Source organism: Tribolium castaneum, chromosome 9, assembly GCF_031307605.1.
Source record: "Tribolium castaneum strain GA2 chromosome 9, icTriCast1.1, whole genome shotgun sequence".
NCBI classification, from domain to species: Eukaryota; Metazoa; Arthropoda; class Insecta; order Coleoptera; family Tenebrionidae; genus Tribolium; species Tribolium castaneum.
In genome coordinates this window covers 685272-696487 of record NC_087402.1, presented here as the reverse complement: position 1 = coordinate 696487, position 11216 = coordinate 685272, and the positions used below count along the sequence as shown (strand labels likewise).

At 33.8% G+C, this 11216-nt stretch overlaps 2 protein-coding genes across 2 annotated transcripts in view; both read left to right on the top strand.

Annotated features, from left to right (window-relative positions):
• The first annotated feature begins 54 nt into the window (after positions 1 to 54).
• Positions 55 to 5791, top strand: LOC662252 (uncharacterized protein). Its single transcript, XM_968363.4, has 5 exons — positions 55 to 303; positions 360 to 504; positions 1237 to 1448; positions 2079 to 2349; positions 5635 to 5791. Exons 1-5 carry the CDS (start codon positions 205 to 207, stop codon positions 5688 to 5690), a joined length of 783 nt encoding a protein of 260 aa, XP_973456.3. The 5' UTR covers positions 55 to 204; the 3' UTR covers positions 5691 to 5791.
• A 3892-nt stretch (positions 5792 to 9683) lies between these two features.
• LOC135267065 (amyloid-beta-like protein) overlaps positions 9684 to 11216 on the top strand; it is a 30097-nt gene continuing 28564 nt past the window's right edge. Inside the window, exon 1 of the mRNA XM_064358695.1 lies at positions 9684 to 9843. Coding sequence (XP_064214765.1) covers positions 9778 to 9843 — 66 coding nt within the window. The 5' untranslated portion in view covers positions 9684 to 9777. The remainder of the gene's footprint in view (positions 9844 to 11216) is intronic.

Sequence of the window (11216 nt, the reverse complement as noted above, 5' to 3'; positions counted from 1 at the left end):
TTTATTTCCAGTTTTTATTTGCAGGCAACCAGTAATACAGCGGAGCTTGCAGTTAGTTAGTTAAAGTAAATTTTGCAAAAATATTAAACAAACAATCTTAATTCCGACTAATCGTTCGATAAATACCCAGTTAAGATTGCAGTATGTTATGTGTTGTCATAAACTCAATCAATCACGCTCGGTAAATACCGTAAAACGAACGCAATGTTGCTTAAATCATTAATAACCCCATTAATCAATGGGCGAAAAATGAGTACAGTGACACGTTTCAAGCCGTTCTCCCCGAACTTTATCTTCAGACAGGTAGGAAAATTGTGGATTTTGTGTTAATTCCTTGTTTTGGCTTTTTATTTATTTAGTTATTCGACCCGAAAAGCTCCACATACACGTATTTATTGGGAGATGCTGATAGTGCAGAGTGCATACTTATCGACCCGGTTGTTGAACACGCTAAGCGCGACTTTCAACTCACCAAGGATTTGAATTTGAGATTAGTTTACGCTGGTAAATATTTAAAAGATGAATATTTTCACACAGTTTTGCTATTTTTAATAATGGATGCGCCCGGCAGCCGGGGGAGAAATGTTAAAAAACATTATTCCAACTTTTCCGATTTTTGTTTTCTAACGATTTTAGTTTTTTCTCAGATCTTCTGTTTCCAGTAGTTAGAAAAAAAAGGAATTTGTCTTTTTTAACGCCTGTCTTCTATCTTCTGTTTTCTTTCTCTCTACCTTCCTATGGTCTATTTTTTACTATCTCTTTGTTTTTTGTTTTTTCTTTTTATTTTATCTTTTATTCTGCTCTCTTATTTATATTATCTTTATTTTCTATCTTCATTTCCAAAATCCTTTATCATTAGTATTTTTTTAAGTTTTTCTTTTATGTTTTGTTTTCTTTTTTATTGCTTTATTTTCTGTTCTCTGTTTTTTTTTGAGTTTAGTTTTTATCTTTTTCTCTTCGATAAAATAAAAATTTAATTGCGTTTACACCCTGGAAACTACTTCTACCGCTTTATAATTTGCTTCATTGCCGATTCAAATTTTTCATTTTCAAGCCGAGCGAATCGAATCGATAAAAACGCTTCATATCGGGCTTTGGTAGTCAATTTGTGGTAAATTAAGCTTCTTTGTTTGCTCTTCCCTTATTAAGGGATTAGCATTTCCTCCCTCATCATCTTTCCAAAACGTATAATGAATCAGAGCTCTTTTTATTAAAAAGCTCGCTTTCTTATTCCAGTGAATACCCATATGCATGCTGATCACATCACTGGAACGGGCTACTTAAAGCAACTTTCCGGTTGTAAGAGCGTCATATCTCGGCAAAGTGGAGCACAAGCTGATGTTCTTATCGACGAAAATGATTTTCTAACATTCGGCAATCAACGATTGAAGGTGTTATCAACGCCCGGTCACACCAACGGCTGTTGTTCGTTTTACAGCAACGAACAGGTAGGTATTTATTTAATTAGATTTTTATTTTAATGAAAAACTCCGCCGCGGCATAATTAAATTTTTGCCGGAATTCCGATTAAGCCGGCCTTTGAATTCGCCCCTTTGTTCACATTTTAGACATATTTAGAACAAGTTTGGGACCTTATTTCAGCGGCGGAACGGCCTAATTGAGACGCACAAAACCTTTCATGGTTTTATTTTTATCATTTATTCTTTGTGCAATTTTGGGACAAATAACGTGCTTGCACGGAGAATTAATTACCTGAGTTAAGTATCCAACTGCATTATTAATCAAGTTTTGGACTTAACATGAACCCTTTAGTCTATAAATAGAGTGCACTAAGGGAGCATAAAATCGAGCAATTTTCTCGGATAATTACGTTCCGTGGAATTAAAAATAATAAATATCGATTCTTGCCTGGAAATATAATTTATTAAATGATTACTGTATAATTTCAACTGGTCAAAAATACTTTTTTTTGTATAAATCAGTGGAAATTTCTGAACCGATCGGCAAGCAACGAAATTACATCCTTAATCGCCTCTTCATCTCCAATCTATGAATGTCACAAAATTGATTGAATTTTTATGGCGCTATAAATGTTTATCATTTTTGTGTATACCAAGGGCATAGCTTTCACCGGCGACGCTGTTCTTATCAGGGGCTGCGGAAGGACAGATTTTCAAGAAGGTGATTCGGCCACTTTGTACAAAAGTGTCCACGAAAAAATCTTCACTTTGCCCGAAGAAACACGACTTTTCCCAGCACATGACTACAAAGGCGTGATGGAGACAAGTGTAGGTGAAGAGAAACGTCTCAATCCGAGACTGACCAAGAGTTTGGAGGAATTTGTTAAGATTATGGAAAATCTTAACTTACCTTACCCCAAACAGATAGGTGAGCTTGGTAGACAAGTTTTCATAATTAATTAAGTACATACGAGTAGATTATTAAAAGGTTTCGTGAAACTTTTGCCTAACAACATTAACGTAATCTGGGGCGAAACATGATGATAAAGCGGTTGTGATTTATTTCGTTTACTTACAGGGTGATTCAAATGGTTAACATACCATACGTACAGAGTGATTCCAATATTTAATAATATTTATGTAAAGTAACTCAGTCGGGCCGCCATTTTGTTTTGAACTTCTGGAATGAAAATGGTGGACAAGTCGGCCATTTTTTTTTAATTCATGGCACACCTTTATCGTATTTTTCGAAAGTTTACTCGATTAAAAATAAAAATAATGGGCGAAAATTCGTTTGTTGCGATTATTTCAATATTTGTTGATGTTTTATTGATAATTGTTAATTTAAATGTTGGGTTTTGGTTTGAGGTAAGTTCAAGTGGCCCAAAGCCATAAATTACTCCATTAAGCTTGAAAGTATCGATTTTGACAAACTTCCAAATATGGTGGATGCGCCGGGTTTGTCCATGTTTTAAAGTGTGATGTATGAATCGCCACATGTCAATAACAAACTCCGTCAAAATGTGCAAGGGTTTTACGAACGTTAACCGATAGTCTAGGCTATGAAGCTGGATAAACTTCCGCTCGGATATTGTCTATCTAGCCAGGCGTGTAATAAGCGGGTGGGGATCGGATTCGGGGGATCACAGACCTGACCTTTTGTAGCTTTTACGAAAATTAGAATAGTGAGCTGTGCCACACCACTGACTTACTGACGGAGATTTGGGCAAAAATTTTGTTTTTTTCTCAATTGGGGCAAAACTGGTGGAAAATGTTGAACTATTTTGATGTAAACCTATGTGAAATGATCCGGGGAATCGATTGGCGTCGAGAAAATTACGAAATTCCGAATAGTTTTTTAGTTATGAATTTTTTAAAATTTTACCTATTTTTGCTTTTATGAGCAATTTTCTCGAAAACTATTAGTCAGAAAACAAAGGTCTTTTTTGAAAAAGATAGATAATTAAAAGAGCTTTCCATCGATAATACACTTCATAGGGTTATCTCTAATAGTTCCGGAGTTATTGCTCGATAAAAGTTCCGGGTACACAAAATTGACCAAAATCTCGACAAAAATTGAAAAATTCAAAAATCAAAAACTCGAACATATGGACTTTTTGTGGACTTTTAACAACTCTAGAGGGATGTAAAGGCATATAAAAGTCCATAAAAGTATACTAGAACGAGTTTAAAAAAAAATTTTTTTTCACCTTTTTGAAGGTACCTTAGTGCTCAGGAAATTTTAAGCAAAAAATTTTAAATTTTTAATTCTTGTGAAAAATTGATATAATATGTAAAATGAGCCGTAGAATTCAACGGAACAAACCGCAGTGCTCTACGACTTTTAGTTTTTTTTTATGAATTTTTTTAGTGAAAAACTTTGATCGCCTCTGTAACCGGAACCGTTGCCCGGAGCGGCTCCGGGTTTAATCGAAAAAATAGAGAAAATTAAGCGCTATCAGATGATTTTTTGTTCGTTGCTCTAAGTTTTACAGTTTCCGGGAAAAACGCAAAAAAAGTTTCCATTTTCGCTTTTTTTCAATTTTCAACCGCCAATTACGGCCAAACTATTAGAGTTATCGAAAAACGGAAAAATCGAGGACAACCGGAATAAAAAGCTCTACAAAATGGCATAGGACTTAAGGCGATATCTCGCAAAAAAAAATTCAATATTCAAACGCCGATTACGGCCAAACTAAAAGAGCTGGGAGAAAACGTTTTTTTAGATCGGAAAGAGCACATCAAAATCTATAAGATAAAATAGGTTTCATTTGATTTTGAGACACTTTAAAAATTGACCGATTTCTAGGGGGGGGGTGTCAACTTTTTTTTTATTTTTTTTATTTTCTCATTTACGGCTAAACTATTCTAAAAAGTGGAACTATTTTGATTCAAAACTATGCAAAATGATCCGGGGAATCGATTGGCATCGAGAAAATTACCAAATTCCGAATAGTTTTTTAGTTATGAATTTTTTAAAATTTCACCAATTTTTGCATTTATCAGCAATTTGCTCGAAAACTATAAGTCGGAGAACAATAATCTTTTTTGAAAAAAATAGATAATCTAAAGAGCTTTCCAACGATAATACACTTCATGGGGTTATCTCTGATAGTTCCGGAGCTATTGCTCGACAAATGTTCCGGGTACCTAAAATCGACAAAAATTGTGACGAAAATTGAAAAAATCAAACATCAAAAAATCGAATATATGAACTTTTTGTGGACTTTTAACAACTCTAGAGGGATGTAAAGGCATATAAAAGTCCACAAAAGTATACTAGAACGAGTTTAAAAAATTTTTTTTTCACCTCCTTGAAGGTAAGTAAATGTATTTCAGGAAATTTTAAGCAAAAAAAATTCAAATTTTTAAATCTCGTGAAAAGTTGGTATAATACAGAAAATGAGCCGCTGAATTCAATGGAACAAACCGCGTTGTTCTACGACTTTTAGTTTTTGTGTTATGAATTTTTTTGTTGAATAAAATTTTATACCATAGTAATGGCTTAACTTTTTTTATTTTTTTATTTTCTCAATTACGGCTAAACTATTCGAAAAAGTGGAACTATTTTTATCCTTACCTATGCAAAATGATCCGGGGAATCGATTGGCACGAAGAAAATTGCCAAATTCCCAATAGTTTTTTACTTATGAATTTTTTAAAATTTTATCAATTTTTGCATTTATCTGCAATTTGCTCGAAAACTGTAAGTCGGAGAACAATAATCTTTTTTGAAAAATATAGATAATCTAAAGAGCTTTTCAACGATAATACACTTCATGGGGTTATCTCTGACAGTTCCGGAGCTATTGCTCGATAAATGATACGGGTACTCGAAATCGATAAAAATTTCGACAAAAAATGAAAAAATCAAACATCAAAAAATCGAACGTATGGACTTTTTCTAGACTTTTAACAACTCCAGAGGGTTATAAAAGCATATAAAAGTCCATAAAACTTTGCTAGAGTGAGTTTTAAAAAATTTAAAAAAATGCTTTGAACGTTAAATGAGATGAGCGCAACAGATTTGAGTCCATGGCATCGATTACTCACAGTGGAATATTTCCACATCCTGTAATTAAAAAGAAAAAAATCCAAGTGCGAGCCGTTTGTCGAATTACAAGCGTTGACACGTTTGCACGTTCCGTCATTAAATTTCACTTTGAAATATGCATATTTTGTTATTACATCGTTTATGTTCTCTCTGTTTCAGATAAAGCTCTCCCTGCAAATAAAGTTTGCGGTCTTTATGACATTCCACCGGAATAGTTAGTGCAAATTAATTGACAAAGTTTGTATAATTAATGTTGCTGGTAAAGGTATTACATTTCCGATGATATTTAAATAATAAAATAAAACTTCGATGCTCATTGTCTTGCATTTATTTAACCCACCCCTAATTCCTATTCAAATTATTCCTAACGGAAGAAATGGAAGATTCAGTGGTAATTTCACTCTGATACCCAATTACACAAGATTTGAGCCCGGATCTCATTCAAAGTTTTAACCTGGACAGAAATATTATGCACAGTTTTTTGCAAATTTACATAATAGTGATTGTCGTTAAGATACACTTTTACTCGTTTTTTTGCGCGAAAATCGTGATTTATCCTAATTAGAGTGTAATGTAGAAGGGTTGTGCCTGTAATTAAGGCACTTAAGGTATCAGATTGTAATTACAGGACTCTGTAACCAGCTAAACCCAATTATCGGTTTTTTCACTCGGATTAGTTCAATTTGGTGTTTTACCTGCATCCAGAAATAACTCGGACCGGACCGTTGTGTCTACGGATATCTACGGATATCTAAAGGTTAGGATGCGTAATGACACGGTCCCGGTCTCGATAGTTCCGTTAATGTCGCCAGAGAGCGTCCTAACTTTTACCAAATTGCACTCTGTCCCATATTTTTCAAAACGCTGCGAATACGGTTACAGATGCAAGAAAAATGTTGGGGAGAAAGTTGTAGAGAATTAAATTTCCTACAAAAAAGTCCCCGAGACCATATTTCTATCGTCAGCTGTTTGGGCCCCAAAGTCGTTCAAAGACGCCCAAGCGACGGATTTGCTTCATTTGCCGGTGGTCAAGTATTGGAAATTAATTTTTACCTAAACCGTTGAAGATAGAAATGTGGTGTTGCGGACTTTTTTGTAGAAAACTTAATTCTCTACAATTTTGTTCCTTACACTTTTTTTGTATCTTTAACCGTATTCGCTGCATTTGCAAAAATATAAAGTAGAACGCAATTTGTTATTTCTTTGCGCACCGTCGCATATCTATCAAAACGCTGGGAATACCGTTGAAGATACAAAAAAATTGTAAGGAACAAACTTGTAGAGAATTAAATTTTCTACAAAAAAGTCCGCGACACCATATTTCTATCTTCAACGGTTTAGGTATAAATTAACTTTGTGTTATTTTCAATTTAATTTGAAAATCACTGCTTGAAAAATGGATATTTTTATTAGGTAATTTTAAAGTCAGTAAAATAATTGGACAAAAATTGGACAAAGGCGGAAAATTACCAAAATCGTGCTTTCTATTCCATTTTATTGCTTTATTTTGCTTTGTGACACATATCAGAACCCGAATCTTTTTGATTCTCTTAGAAAAACCAAAGGCCAATCCCGTGTGTCTGATTTAACGAAGGTCGAGATTGCCGAATTTGTTTTTATGTGTGTGAAGCCCAAGCTTATCGTAAATCGTATCCGATTGACGAACAAAAAAATAATTCATTGCTTGGTGGTGTTAACACATTCGAATTACTCATAATTTTTCCCAATTGCCTCCAAATGGGGAATGAAATTTTACAATACAGTGAAATGAAATCGTCAATTATTGTATTGATTTTTTTCACTCACTCACACACACAGCAATTACGCAAGCAAATTCCCAATTTGGAGTGGAATGTGCCGAGATATGAATTATGCCAAACCTAGAGACCTATCCATCAGGACTCACATTAATGAGATTTCTATTCCCGAACTTTGAGTAGCAAATCTACTCCGGAATGTCTGGCTAAGAATATTGGACGTAATGATGAATTCACGCCAATTCCACGATTATTATCACTGCGAATTCAGACGGAAATGCATTTACTCACGTATTTAACGCTTGGTAAAATATAAACACGAATAAAACATTGCAAGGTGTTTAAGCAACTTTTTCAAAAAAAAAAATTTTTGATTTTTGTAACTTCAAAATTTTTTATTTGATCCAAATCGGCCATTTTGAGTTTAATTTAAAATTGGCGCCAATTTCTTGTACTTCCGGAAGCTCAGCCATTTTGAAAATAATTTAGTTGAACCCAGAATTGTACACAAAATTTTAGAGCTCTGGCTTAAAGATAAGAAGGTTTTAATGGAGGTCGTAAAAGAATCACCCTGTATGTGCCGTGTATTTGACCTTGAATCTTGTCGGCAATTCGGGACGCATTTTAAGCAAATTTTGGCAAATTGTGAATTGTAAAATTACAATGACGTCACATTGAATCGTCCAAAATGGCGTTTTGGAAGCGACGCAATGTCGTCATATTCGACGGATCGATGTCGCGTCGCATGGCAACGTCGTTCGTACTATCACGAAGTGAAACGGGCGTCGCGACGTCCATGGCCTAGCGCGATTCCTCTACCAGATGCCATTCTCACCAGACGAAGGCACGAATCGCAGTTTTTTTACTATAGCAGACGTTAAACTACTCTTTTGTCTACTTTTTTGAGTAGATAAAATAACACTTTAACCACAAGTGTTGATAGAATAATGTCGCACATTTATTTTATTCAATTAAATTTACAATTTCTAGGGTAAATACTGAGTTTTTTTCGATAAGACAAACAAAAAACAATCAAACAATTTATTATTAAAAATAACGTACTTTCCGCTTGATATTTAAATATCAAAGTGTCTATTTCCAGGCGATTGATTCGTTGGTAACAGGTCAACTAGAAAATCAAAAAATCATTAAATAAGTGCTGCTTGTAATGAAGCAAACTTTACATAACGACATAAAGAGAACAAAAAATGTAAAGAAGCACTTTAAAGTTATTTGATAGTGAGATGCCATTAGGCTAATTAGATTGCGAAATAAAACTCGATCGCGAATTATACAGGGTGTCCCACAAAGTTGGAAAAGTTCACAAATAATCACTAAATGTTGGAGAATAAATAAATAAAATATTAATAATTGTTTAACTGATGTTTTTCTTATCTGTATACACATCTTTAACTTTTAATATAGCTAAAGCTAGAGCGACATATGAATAATTTTTTTTGCATTCAATAACCGAAGGTTCGAAGAGCCTTCTAGAATTTTCAAAATTGTCTACTGTCAAAATTCAAGGCTAGTATGATTTTTTCAAAATGGTTTTTAAAAAACGGCTATAACTTAGGTTTTTCAAATGGAACGACTCTATTTTCTTAACGGCAACGAAAATGACATCGATATTTTTGGTGACTTTTATCACCACGTCCTTACCTATCTCATAGTTTTCCAAATAAATACAAAAATTGAAGAATTTACTTTGTAATTTTATCGTTAATCAAGTAGGCTTTGCAAAATGCTCAACAATTGTCAAACTTCAATAGGTTATTTAGTTTTTAGCCGATTTATTATCAAATAAACAATAATATTTAATTATGGTAACTCAGTCAGACTGCCATCTTGTTGTTCTTGGTGGACAAATCGAACATTTTTTTTAATTATTAGCACAACCTTATCGTATTTTCGAAAGTTTACTCGATTAAAAATAAAAATAATGAGCTAAAATTTCGTTTTGATAATAATTTTCAAAAAATCGTAGTAGCCTTGCAATTTGACAGGTGACAATTCTGAATATTTCATAAGATGAATTCAAAAAACAAAAAAAAGCAATAAAATAAAATAAAAATAAGTTATTATAGATTAAAATTAAAGACTAAAATTTTAAAGAAGTTTCTAATGTTGGTCCATTTAGTTATTTTTGTCCACTATGGACAAAAAAGTCAGTTGGTAATAAATTATTGTTAAAGTATTTATTTGGTTCAGTAATGGACTTTTTTAACTGGAACCCGGCACGGGGTGAATAATAAATTGTTTAAAAAACCCAACCATTCCCTTTCAAGCCCTATAACCAAGCAAATGGTCCAAGACCTTGTATTTTCTTGGTCCCTTTGGTCTAGTCTAGACACCCACCTCTAGCCTTCTATCTCCCTCCCTCTCACACCTGTGCATTTAAGACGAGATAAGAGATCTCCCAATGGATGACTAAGCCAGCGCATGCGCACCCACTTCCTGGTAGGTGGAGCTGTCGTCAGTCGTGAAACCACCCATCGGAGTTGCGTTTCAGTGTTGTGTGCTTTCTGTGAGAAATCCACCAAAAATGTTGCCATTAGCGACTTTTTTTTGTGTGTTATTTCTATCAAATGGACTTTTTAGCGATGTCTCGGTAAGTGGCGGCCATTTCGCACACTTTCACACCTTATACCTACTCAAAACTCGACATGAGGTACATAACATCGATTTTTAGTTCATTTCTCCCGCTGTTTGTGTACTTGATTATTATCATCACAAGGAATTAACCGAGGGTTTGCTAATTTGTACTGTATGAACACCCGGTATGGTCATCTTGTGCCAATTTTTTTGTTTAATTATGGACCTAGTTGGCTAGTTAAAAAATGCAATTTTAATCGTTTAGTGCGGTTAATTAAAACGAACTACTTAAAAATGCATCGAGCAATCAGTGAATTCTGCGTGTGCAAAACGGTCTCGGGTGATTTACAAAATGCTGTCAAAATGGACTGAATTAACGGCTTTTTAGCTTATTTAAACGCTCGCCATAAATTGCATTCGTGTTTCCGGCATTTAGGCATACAATGCAGTTCATTGTTTTCCAAGTGCCTTTTCGAAAACGAATCTTTTTTTTTGACGTCAATGCGGTATTGCCAACTTAGTTTTATTTTTCATAATACACTGCGTGAAAATCCGGGGAAAAATTAACCGTCTTGAACGAGGGTCTGGAGATTTATTTGAGGGTTCCCACAGTGGAAAATTTGTGATTTGGCTCAAATTAATTAAAAGGACTTTCGAGGTTTCCACAGAGTAATAGAAAGAGAAAATGTGCTATTTTTGGGAAAAATAAATTTATTATAATAATAATTATACATTGTACCTAAAAAATAGAAATTTTCTTATCTAAACAAATAATATGTTATTAAATGGGTGCTTCAGTTCTCGCTCGTGTTCTAACAATATTTATTTATTTTAAATAAATTAAATAAAATAAAAAATAGTGTTTATTTCTGAAACCTGTGACTACTTTTTGTGAGCACTTGACTTGAAATAATACAGTTTTTTGATGCCCGGAACGTCCCGGAATCGACGACTTCTTATGTAAAATCGTCCGGAGAATCTGACTACGTAAAGTGTTTTGACCTCGAAGCTTCAGTTTTTGAGCTATGATTTTTTTTTATATTTTCTAAAAAAATTTGAAGAGTGACAAACTAAATTTCGACCAATGTCTTAAACTTTGGCTTATATCTTTAAAACTATGACTCATAGACAAAAAATAAGAACAGATTCAGAATCTTTGACTAATTCTGCATGGGAAAAGATAAATTTCAATTGTCTGGACCGTCTAACTTTAGTGAAAAAACTAAAAACTTTTCTTTTTTACTAGCAACTAACCTCTGTTTTGAGGCACCAAATTTTCGCTGATGTCTTAAAAACTATCACTCGTAGGTGAGAAACAAAGACAGATTTGAAATCCTCAGATAATTTTACGTTAGAAAAGTAAAAAATCTAGTTGTTTGGACTTCTGCC